General features: G+C 47.7%; 5 protein-coding genes across 5 annotated transcripts; 2 read left to right on the top strand and 3 right to left on the bottom strand.

Moving 5' to 3' along the window:
• Window positions 1–2,085: 2,085 nt before the first annotated feature.
• Window positions 2,086–3,774, bottom strand: UA08_07711 (hypothetical protein; the record flags this gene model as incomplete). Its single annotated transcript, XM_020262970.1, has 3 exons — window positions 2,086–2,198; window positions 2,235–3,629; window positions 3,690–3,774. 3 exons carry the CDS (start codon window positions 3,772–3,774, stop codon window positions 2,086–2,088), a joined length of 1,593 nt encoding a protein of 530 aa, XP_020117120.1.
• Window positions 3,775–4,118: 344 nt separating this feature from the next.
• UA08_07712 (hypothetical protein) lies at window positions 4,119–5,732 on the top strand (the record flags this gene model as incomplete). The annotated part of the gene is made up of 1 exon (XM_020262981.1): window positions 4,119–5,732. One exon carries the CDS (start codon window positions 4,119–4,121, stop codon window positions 5,730–5,732), a length of 1,614 nt encoding a protein of 537 aa, XP_020117121.1.
• A 104-nt stretch (window positions 5,733–5,836) lies between these two features.
• UA08_07713 (Cysteine synthase 2) lies at window positions 5,837–7,400 on the bottom strand (the record flags this gene model as incomplete). The annotated part of the gene is made up of 5 exons (XM_020262992.1): window positions 5,837–6,009; window positions 6,068–6,762; window positions 6,819–6,937; window positions 6,987–7,046; window positions 7,107–7,400. 5 exons carry the CDS (start codon window positions 7,398–7,400, stop codon window positions 5,837–5,839), a joined length of 1,341 nt encoding a protein of 446 aa, XP_020117114.1.
• A 639-nt stretch (window positions 7,401–8,039) lies between these two features.
• Window positions 8,040–9,312, top strand: UA08_07714 (hypothetical protein; the record flags this gene model as incomplete). Its single annotated transcript, XM_020263003.1, has 2 exons — window positions 8,040–9,023; window positions 9,103–9,312. 2 exons carry the CDS (start codon window positions 8,040–8,042, stop codon window positions 9,310–9,312), a joined length of 1,194 nt encoding a protein of 397 aa, XP_020117115.1.
• Window positions 9,313–9,727: 415 nt separating this feature from the next.
• UA08_07715 (hypothetical protein) lies at window positions 9,728–10,463 on the bottom strand (the record flags this gene model as incomplete). Its single annotated transcript, XM_020263014.1, has 3 exons — window positions 9,728–10,150; window positions 10,213–10,307; window positions 10,370–10,463. 3 exons carry the CDS (start codon window positions 10,461–10,463, stop codon window positions 9,728–9,730), a joined length of 612 nt encoding a protein of 203 aa, XP_020117116.1.
• Between the last annotated feature and the right edge of the window lie 1,178 nt (window positions 10,464–11,641).

Below are 11,641 nucleotides of genomic sequence, written 5' to 3' on the forward strand. Positions count from 1 at the left end.
GTTGATGCAAAAGGATGATCACATGTCTGCCCGTCTCGAAGCCCTTAAGAGAGGTTTTTACAATCTGGCAAGACCGTCAACGTGAAAATCTGAAGCTCACTTCTGCAGCTACAACTCCACAATGAGAAGCCGAGTGCTCTTTTAAATAGGGGTTAAAAACTTCTCGTCAACACCACTATGAATAGACGGATTTAGATTTCAGTCAATCGATCGAACTACCCTAGTTCACCAGTTCAAACGGGAAATACTTTGTTCTTTGTATATTTCCCAAAGTTACAGGATTGTCGCTCAATTTGCTTTCTAGCTTAGTGATTATTTACCACTCTCCAATTTATAACAATCCTTTGTCATGAGTTTTGTTAGGTCTATAGTTTCTATTAAAAGAGTTTTATATCTAGGATCCACATCCTTCTTCACGTAATATGCACTACTTCACCCATCTAGGCCTCTGTGCACAAAATCTGAAGGGTAAAGCATCCAATGCTTTCGCACGTGTGCTCAAGCTCGGTTTGAAGTGCTTCGTACACTCCACTTCCCACTTACGTGCAGTGCACGGATGCAAGAAAATCTCCGTAAAGTTGGCCCCCAACGCCCATCCTTGTTCAAGAGTGGAGTCCCCCCGATGACCAATCTTGCAGAATATCCAATCAGGGGGGCACTGCGGGCGGGATTGTTGAAAGCATGGGTATTAATTTGGCGACCATAAATAGTATTTCCGGTTTTTGTATAGCTGATATTCAAGGCCTTGTACTACTATTACTGTAGATAGAATTGGACTGCAATGTACGGAGTAATGCGCCGTCAACGTAAGCATAAAGTAAAAATAAGTATTCCGGCTCGGCCCGTCGCTTTGTTATTTTCTTTAGACTTCGTCTTATTACGTCACTGTGTAAAGCGGAGGACCGGTAGGAAAGATTGCAGGAATTTGAGTATATTAGTATTCGTAAATATGAAACTGCGAGATATATCCCAAGAAAATAGATAGCTTGAAGCAGTCCTTTAAGCCTTGCAAACACGTGTCGAGAGTGAGGAGCTAGGACTCGCCAAACAGACTGGGGCAAATTAGCTGGCTCTGTTGGGCTGTTGTTTAGCTCATATTCCAATTTGGGCCAAGCCTTTCGCATCTAAAGGTTCTTCTAACTACCTGGTTAGCTGTATAGGCGCTGACCTTGTTTGCATTTGCTACTTCTCTCTCTCGCGTGGGAGTGTTCCGGTACTATTTTGTGAGACCGAATGTGCTGGGAACCCAGCTAGAATTGAACTTATCGGCATCACTTCAAGGCGAGTCCTTCATTTTTACTTTCTGTTTTCGTAAAAATAAGAAAGTTTGATTTCTTATGGAGTACTCGTACAAGCTGTCTCCGACATTCTTCATTCTTACACATTATCCATCCATGTCTTCAGAAGTACTGCGACTGGGCGAGTATTTTCTCGCTTGGTATTACTCCACGTTTTCTGAATGTTTTTCTACTCACGCTTACAACGTTTTATTTTGGCGGACCTTTTATTCATGACAGACAAAGAACGGAAATTCAGCACTATGTGGACAGGGAAGGCCACCACAGGTGTCCTCCGATTATTCATTGCTTAGACGAGCTAACATCAAGACACCAACAACGGAGAGTGCACGGAGAAATGCTGGTCAACTAATTTCCGAGACAGTATTATCATCCACATCATTGTCGATTGCAACACAGGCATTAGACTCTGCCAGGTTATGAATATGGCGCCGCATGTACACAATGTTCCCACATCTTTCGGTTGATTCCCCAGAGGGGGTCTTCGCGGTGACGGCCTATGTCAAGTGAAACAGCGTGATTGCATAGAAGTTGACTTATCCCGAGGGGAGAATGATTCAAGGTATTTGGAATGCTAATCCTGTGCCGGATACCTCATTCCAAGTATTCTACACAACGATTTGCGGCTCATGAACCCATACTTACTCATCCGCTAAAAGAGGCAATCAGAGACTCTTGCATCTCAGTAATCGTGGCCAAATTCAAACTTCGTCCAGAAAATCATGTGAAACAATGGCAGATAGCTTGCTAGAATGACATCCTCGCATAATCACCACTTCAGATTGGGCTATTGTTTAGGATATTGACCTCTTGCGTCCTTCTGATGTGGAGATGAGCCGGCCGCTGCTGCTAGCGCAGATGAGTTGCTAGCGGCTATACTTGCTACGTTGCTGGCGTGGGCTAAAAGGAACTTGCAGCACGTAAGTGTGTACTTACAAGCACGTGTCCAAGTTTCGTCGTTTTGGTTGAAACCCAGTTTGATACTAGCGTCGCCTATTTTGTCTCGTCTGATTTCGTAAGGTAGCTTCAGTCCGGTTGTGTTGATACCCGGTTGCCCTCGCCGAGTAGACATCGGCACAGGAGTATTTTCGACATACTCGCCAAGCTGGCGGAGGCACTCGAGGAATGCTACCATTCCGGCATCGAAACGTCGATGAACCCATGGCAAGTTCAGAGGCATGTCTCCAGACGAAAAAAGGTCCAAAACGGTCGACTTAGGTAAAGCGGACGTGGTATCGGCACTTGCAGTTGATTGACTAGACGGCTGAGCTGAACTTTGTGCCGAAATTTCAAACTTCTCAATCTTGGAACTGGAGCCCATAGGTTTCAGGCGGTAACCGCGAAAACTAAAACCTAGCTTTTCAGATATTGTGGCCAACAGCAGACACGTTTGGCCCCAGGCTGCATTTATTTCCGCCCAATCGACGGATGGGTTTGCTAGACGCCCTAGGCGTAGACCATTAATAGTTCCAAAAAAGCCGTCATGGCCAATGCAAAATGCGTCATTGTAGACATTTGTTCTTTGAAGCCTCTCGAGTTGCCTTGAGTCGTGATCGTAGCGCATGTTCAAAGCGTCGCGCTCATCTTGGAATTCAGCTAGAGATAGCGCAAATGTGTTTCGCTCTCTCCAAAATTTATCTTCTTCTAAATCTAATTGTCGTGATTCTTCTTCCAGATCAGCAATTTCCCGGTCAAGATCGGCCTTTTCCCTTTCCAAAGCCAGCAGCTCCTGGTAGGAAACTTCTTCATCCTCCAAGGTAGATTTTAGGGCACTTTCAGCTGCTTCAACTTCAGCTTCGGTGGGTATTGATGCATTGATTGTTTTAAGGAAAGAGATATAAGCATCTCTCTCTTTTGTAGTACTTGCTAACCGTTTCTGTAGTCCTTCTATGAGCAAATCCGTGCACTCGGTACAAACAGGATGGTCAATATCGGAGCGCGCAGAGAGTATGTCAAATAATCGAGCAGCTTTCTCAGCTTCGTCTGATAATGATTGGTTCTTTGGCTCTTGCCCGGCCGTCTTTGATGCCGGACTTCCATTCGAGGAAGATGTAAAAAGGTCACCACCCACTCCAGTGGACAATTGAGGCGGGACAAGTTGAGACTCGGTAAGCATCACAAACGACATTCCACCACTACTTTCAGCATGGACCAACTTGGGAGGTGTTGAATGCGCGCCTCCATCGCGCGGCGGGGGGATTGATCGCCGGTATATGGGAGCATTAGAATGTCTGGAAGCACGCTCATACAGTTCGCGGTGTTCGGCAGGATAGGGTTGTCGATGCGATGGAGTATGGCCCGGGTGCTCGGGGAGGGATTTTCCGGTAGAGCCTAGGTAGACATAAAATTAGAGCTTTGAAAGTCGAAGCGTTTTCGTTCGGAACAGCATACCAACAAGCAAATCGAAGGCGGCAGGATTGAGAGCTTCGAGAGAGCCGTCAAGCTTGAGAGGCGTGCGACACTTCTGGCAATACATAATGGGAAGCTTTCTAGATTCATGTATTAACTAATAGGTGTATTGGTCATCGTGATAGCTGAAACTTTGTGAAGTGGTGGTGGTGATTTTCAAATTCCAGAGTCCAAAGTCCAAACCCACGTCATCTCCGTTATCCCCTGTGGGTCCGCGCTAAGCGCTTAGATCAGGACTGTTCTGGACTAGCGCTGTTAACTGCGCGTGCCGCGTGCGCCGTGCGCCAACCACGCGCCTCGTGTCTTGAGCTTTCCATCGCTGTAAGGCATCAATCGGATTAATCTGGCTAATGCAGGCATGCTTTTTTCTTTGGCACTGCTCCAATTCAGCTTATCGCATAGTGTCCGGATATGGAGCGTCCTAGTAAGCGACAGCGTCTTTCTCTAGGAGAATCGGCGGACCGAACAGGCGATTTCGACCTTGAGACCGCTCGAGCACGAAATGACCAAAGACTCAAATCGCTTTTCGAGGGCATCTTTGAAAAATATGGCAGAGACTTCAGCGATATAGGCGATGAGATCGACCTACGGACAGGCGAGATTGTCGTGAACAAGGGACATGTGTTGCACATGGAGCATGAGGATGACACGGGAGACTTGCCGGGGCTCAGAATGCCAAAGAGGGCAGTATCGCAGTTCTTAGGCGACGAACGGCAAAATCTCGACACGCCTGACGACAAAGAATTAGATTCTTTGCCCCGTAACAATTTGCCTTCTTCGATCCCCGCCAATAAAAAGTCTCCCAAGCCAAGCCGAGCGATTGACCCTCGATGGCAGCCTCCTGAGATAGATGCGGAATTTTGGACGCCTCCGAAAAAGGAGTCCCCCAAGGAAACAAGTGCGAGTCCCCGTAAAGAGCAAGTCAGCTCTCCTCCGACGGCAGCATCTGTCTGGGCTATTCGCACTCCCGGACGGCCTCGAGGATCTACCTCAAAAAGACAGACACCTTTGAATAATAGCAAACCCCTAGCCAGCCAGTCGAAACGAAAACGCAGATCTCGGATCAAGCTTGACTGGAGTTTTGCCCAACGAAAGAGTGATGACAGTGACTCAGATGATCCTCTTCAGGAAGAGGCACCACCTTCAAGCAATCGCTCCGTCAAAATTCGTGCTCGTAGCAGTGTTCCCCTGACGCCCCGAGCAGTAAATTCAGTGTCGAACAATGCAATCGACGTCATTCCGACATGTGATTGCAAACCTGCTAAATCAGAAGAGAGACACTACGATGAACTAATAAAAGCAACTACACCTATACCCGAGACACCTGAAGTGAATTCCTCGAGTCCAACGACAGCGGATGACACACCAACGCAAAAAAGCTATGCGATAATTTTGGAATCGCCTACATTCATAGAACCAGAAGAAGTCATCCTCACTCCAGATGAGGTCAAATTGATTATTCAAATGAAATTCGAAGATATGGATATATCCTGGGAAGAAATTGTAGAGCACCTTCCGGGGAGGACGTTGAATGATCTGCTGAATTGGGTGAACCATCGTCCATATCTGTTAGATGGGACGTTAACAAGTAGCAGCTGGTCACCAAGAGACTTGAACAAGCTTGGCGAATTGGCAGATAAATCGGGCACCTGGTGGCGAGATTTTCAGGCTCGATTTCCTCATCAACAAAGAAGAGAGATAGAGGATCAGGTGATACGACTTTGGGCTCAGAACCACTCGGGGCAGGTTAAAAAATGGCAGGATGATGGGGTAGAGACAACAAGAATGGGATTTACTGAACGAAAGCGGTCCCGCATCCCATATTCGGACGAGAATGATACCGCCTTAAAGACAGGCGACATCATGACCAATGACGACCTAGACGATCTGCTGGAAGAGGGATCAGATAACGACTGGTCAGAGATATCGGCTATTGATGCGAATGCTCGAAAAGCCGAAGTGTTCATCAATTCGCCTCGAGTGTCGCCAAGGAAAGGATCCGCATCTCCACGCAAATATTATTGACACGGTCATCACTTGAGCAACAGTGGGAAAAATCAATATAGAATTCATCATAGAATTGTACCCGTCTTCAAGTTTTGTCATACTTGATGCATTTTACTGGATAATTAAATGTCGGATTTAACATTGAGGACATCCTCCAGCTTCGTATCAACTGTGCCACCTACGTCTCCAGCCATGGCCCAGAACTTTGAAAGATGCCTCGTGCCTGAGTCAGTTAAGATTGTGACCACACGGTGTCCTGGGCCGAGTTCCAGGGCAGTCTTTACCGCCGCAAAGCCTTGTCTGCTGTTAGACCATAGTAAAACGAATGCATATCTTATTGAAGCAAGACTTACAGTTAACTGCACTGCTGCTTCCCACGAAAATCCCGTCCTTTTCCACCAACCAACGTGCCATAGCTATAGCTTGTGCATCTGTGACCCTGATTGCATCGTCAATGAATTCCCGTCCGGCTTCGAAGTTGGCCGTCTGGCGATTGATTCCAATGCCTTCCACGATTGTATCAACCTGTGGCCGTCGTCTTGTACCTTCACGTTCCTTGATGTCAAACATAACACCGTAGCGGACCCGGTTGAATAAGCCACTCCCCTGTGGATCTGCGAGGACGACTTTTATATCTGGGAGTCTAGGCTTCAAGAAAAGCGCAACACCAGATATAGTACCTCCCGTTCCAGCGCCGGCAACAAATGCATCAAGTTTACCACCACATTGCGCATATATCTCTGGTCCTGTTCCATTAAAGTGCGCTGCATAGTTTGCAACGTTCTCGAACTGGTCCGTGAAGAAGCCTCTGCCTGTCACAACTCCGGCCTCTGAAGTAGGATCTGTGCTCGTCAATTGACTAGCACTCGCAGCCGAGGACTTGTCCGCAGGTGAATTGTTGGATGCAGTCCGAGCTTGAGCAAGGTTTCGGGCCCTATTCACAAAGTTCCCTTGCTCAACGATGGGCGCCGGTGGAACACGGTCTACGACTGCTCCGAGCTTGAGAAGCATATCCGATTTTTCCATTGCTTGGTCGGAAGGCATGCAACTAAAGAGGTGTTGACATGAGAAAATGCATTATCAGATAGGGTCGCATTAACTCACATATGGGCTAAATAACCGCGAGCACGGGCGAGTGTAGCAAGAGATATTCCTGTAGAGCCAGATGTGCCTTCATAGATGACATCTCCAGAATGAGGTCGCAAAGAACCTTCCTTTTCGGCCTAGGAATTTCTATCAGTAGATGTTTTCAATGCCGTAAACGGCACTTACTGTTTGAATCATGCTCAACGCCACTCTATCTTTCGGACTGCCGCCTGCTCCATTTAAAAACTAATCATCTGCGTTAGAATCCAGTGCAGTATAATTTGGCCGCAACATATTTCTACTCACTTCGGCCTTGGCAAGTATCTCGCAACCAGTCTCATCTGACAGTGACTTGATGCGGAAAAGTGGCGTGTTTCCAATGCATCCTTCCACGCCCTCTACTATCGCTGGGGGCCCGTGTCGCACAGAGCCCAATAACTTTTTATCGTCTTGTGAGTTCGCAGCAGTGACATCCTCGGTTGCAGTAGTGGGAGCTGCAGATTGTGGCTTGCTTCTGTAATATATTTCTGTCAAGGCTACAGTCACCAAGACGCCGGCAACAAATGCTGAGCCGAGGTATGCGCGATGAAAATCGCCCATTGAGTTATTTAGAACTTTATAACCGTATATAACAAGATTGGAAATCAGTTGTGATCAAATTTCAGGTGATTCGCAATGATTATCTTCACGAATTTCGCAAGTGCGTAGCTCAACCAAGTGATGAGAGAACATCGGCAGGTGAGAAAGCTCGGACCAACCGCAGCAGCTCTCTTTAAATTCTTCTGGGCGAAAAGAACACCCGGATGGGAAACCTTTCACCATACATAATCCCAACGCTCTCCTCAATGGACTCACCCCTATTGAACCAGCTGTTTCGACAGCTATTTAACCATCGGACATGTCAGTCTACGCGCTCCACGTCGTCTCTTCGGCGACTCCATGGCACGAGACACGGGTCAGCGTCATTACAATACCAACAGTCTCGCTCATTTCTCAGCAGACGACAAACTGGCGCAAGGAAGAGTGCCACCAACGATGGGAGCATGTGGACGAAACGAGACGATTATCCCAGAGACATTGACCAGCAATTGCGAACGTTTCCTCTGATTACAGCGAAAGAATTGCGGAATCGGCGGGAGCGGCCTAGACAGGTGAAAATGTTGACGAGAGAGTTTATCGAAGGTGAATATTTCTGTTGGATTGAATATTGAAGATATTATCGTGCGCTCATTTTTATCCATGCCTATAGACAGCTTATACAATCCTCATTATGGATACTTTTCGAAACATGCTACCATCTTTCACCCCGGAGAACCGTTTGATTTCAGTCATATCGAAGACGGACCTCACTTCCACCGCTTGTTAGGAGAGCGCTACACCGAATTTGAAGATAAGTTGGACGAAATAAACCCAGACATTGCTCGCCAATTATGGCATACGCCAACAGAGCTGTTCCGACCGTACTACGGAGAAGCCATTGCTCGTTATCTTGTGACGAATTATCGATTGACACTCTATCCGTACCATGATCTGATAATCTACGAGATGGGAGCTGGAAACGGAACTTTGATGTTGAATATTCTGGATTTTATTCGCGATTCAGACCCAGAAGTCTATCAACGCACTAAGTTCAAAATCATTGAGATCTCGTCGTCACTCGCGAAATTACAAAAGCAAAACCTGTTCGCTTCTGTCGACAAAAGGGGCCACACAGGGCATGTTGAGATTATCAACAAGTCTATCTTTGAGTGGAATGAATACATCCACTCCCCCTGCTTCTTCCTAGCGTTGGAAGTATTCGACAACTTCTCCCACGACGCTATTCGCTACGACTACGAGACCGAAATGCCGCAACAGGGCGGCGTGTTGATTGACACCGATGGCGAGTTTTGCGAATACTACAACATCAACCTTGATCCTCTCGCAGCCCGATTTCTGAGGGCCCGCCAGGCAGCGGCTCGTCGACCATTCCCGACACCTTTACCGTCGAAACTCTCTCGAAACATACGCAGCACCTTGCCGATTGGAAGACGCGACTTTACTCTTCCAGAGTACATACCAACCCGACTTATGCAGTTCTTCGATATACTGCGCGACTACTTCCCTGCCCATCGCCTTTTGACAAGTGATTTTAGCAGTCTCCCAGACGCCGTGCCGGGACTGAACGCACCAGTAGTGCAAACTCGCTATAGACGTCGCACGGTGCCAGTCTCAACTCCATTCGTACGTCGCGCACACAGACGCAACATCTCTTTCTCTCTCTCTCAATATCTAGCTAGCATACTAACTCGGAATCTCATAGGTCCACCAAGGCTACTTTGATATCTTCTTCCCGACCGATTTCAACGTCATCGAAGACCTCTACCGCGCCATCACCGGGAAATTGACTTTTGTCAGCAGCCACCAGGAATTTATGGAACGATGGGCTTATATAGGCGATACTGAGACGCGAAGCGGCGAGAACCCACTGTTAACCTGGTACAAAAACGCTAAGGTTCTTGCTACGGTATGAAATGGGGCAAGTTTTATACTCTGCTCTATCATCATATACATATTCACATATGTGGGGAAACTTTTTTAAGGTAGAAGACTCGAATATGAGAAGCCTTGTCCGTATATTCTCGTTTCTGAAAGTAAAAGACTATGCAAATGATGCTACCACTGTCCAATGCGCCGACAATTATTGGCTGAAGTGTTAAAAGAGAAAAAAATAACGCACATATTAAAACGGTTTGATCAAGCACGTCAGCCATCATGTCATAACAAGAATGGCCTGGCGGCTGTCAGCCACCACCACGCCTGTGAAAGATTGGCGCTGTGAGAGGAAAAGAATTCAAGTTTATGCATGCATGCAAAGTAAAAAAACAACCACACCTGCTTAATGAACTTTTTTTTTGTTTTTTTTGGACAAAGAAAAAAAAATCAAGTTATAGCAGGACGGCGAATCCGCCAACGAATCCAGCTATAACCATGAACAAACCGTATATTTGGCCAAACTCACTCAGCAATGGCCGAACGATGGCAGCAGATCCTTCCGATGAACTGGTCTCAGTTGTAGCAGAGCCAGTGCCAAAGCCTGTGTAGACAACATTACCACCACCGGAGCTTGTGGCTGTGCCTGTCTTCGTGGCAGTGGCACCCGCAGTTGATGTGATATTGTACAGCTTGGGTTCCTGGGCACCGCATGGATGGTCCTGAACACAGGCAGCCTGGCAGTTTGAGTTACCGTTGCAGTTGGTCTGGCACTGGGAGTTGTAGGCGGTGCAGATGTAGTATGGGATTGTCTGGGAATACTCGGTCGAGTTGGGGGATTGGCCGTCACTGCAAACACACGAGTAGTCCAGGGTTGCCTATAGGGCTTATTGTTAGAAAAGAAAATCGGCTGGTTACTGCTATGGAAGAACCGTCTTACTGGGTCACAACTGTTGCTTTCTGTAGCAGAAGTGCCGTTGGGGAGTTGCAGGCAGATCAGAGGGCAAGAGGTTTTTTGCTGGTTACACCATTGGTCTATTTTTGCTACAGATTAGCCCATTTGTTCTTCGATCGCTTCGAGGATTGTTCGCTCTTACCACGAGTAGGCAATGGGATTGTACTGGGATCAATGGATTGGCTGGCGGCCCAACTGACAGCCCAACCGAGGACGACAAGTCCCGGGACAAACATGCTGCTGAATCCTATTGTTACACGTTGATTGACGGAGAGTGAGTATCTGGCAAATGATGATGTGCATGTCAGATTACTCTCTTTGCAATGAAGGGGGAAGGAAGGACATAAAAGCAGAAAAGATGGTGTCGAGGGGAAGCATGTCAACGCAGATCAGACCAGAAAACACAGCATTCCTGGTTGCTAAGAGGAATGCAAGCAGCAAAAGTCACTCACTGTTTGCTGACATCGACTAAACGGTCAGGTTGTCTGCAGAAACAAGGCAGGGAGCAAAGGACGTTCGAGGGACACAGAGGGAAGACGAGACGATGAAAGCAGAGGCGGCGTTTTGTGAGCAGCAACCTTGGCGCGAGACATACACAAGTGAAAGGGGGTGGCATTCCCAATCAGGAAAGCGCGGCGGGCACACGCATTGCCGCCGCCGTCCGTTTTGGGAAATAACCTATAGAGCTCGGACATGCGGCGCTCTCAATGATTCTCCATAGTCTGCGGAGTAGGCAGAGTGTTTATTGTGCATTGCCTAGGGAACAGTGTCTAGTGTCTGTCTGATGTGAGGTGAGGGACGACACTCGAGGTTAATCCACAAGGGCAAAGAACAAAAGGCCATTTACTCACACAACAAGGGATGGATAGATAGGGGCAGGGAGGTTGTCCAAAGCATGCAACTCGAGACATGGCGACTGCAGGCTTGCAGTAGCTGCTAGCACTCTTTCAGCATTTAATGCGTCTACTCTTAGTAAGCCGCTGCCCTCTGGTTTCAGGAGCCTATTCTACGATAAATAGTATTTATACCCGCAAGCAAGCCCCAAACAATGTTTGTGCCAAATTGAATAAATGTTGCATCCTCAGGCAGCCAGAGCCGCAAGCTCCACCGAGCCCGCTATGATTGGCCGGACGCAATCCCATTCTCGGCTCTCCGGTTGCTGTCATGCACAGACCAGGCTGGGCGGAGTGCCTGAGGCTGCCAGTTCCGCGGCGAACCTCCACACTTCCTCCAAAGGTAACGAACGACGTTTCTCCGCGACAGCTCTGGACGCAGCGTCCCACCCCCAATAACGGCCTGCACCATTACCATTACCATTACCATTACCTCTGTTCATTGGTTCCACTCGGGGCAAGGAATCGACGCAAATATCGTTGCTTCTGTCTCTGCTCCCGAGTGCCGCGCGCTGGTTTCT

This window comes from Talaromyces atroroseus (assembly GCF_001907595.1).
Source record: "Talaromyces atroroseus strain IBT 11181 chromosome Unknown scaffold_12, whole genome shotgun sequence".
In the NCBI taxonomy this organism is placed as follows: Eukaryota; Fungi; Ascomycota; class Eurotiomycetes; order Eurotiales; family Trichocomaceae; genus Talaromyces; species Talaromyces atroroseus.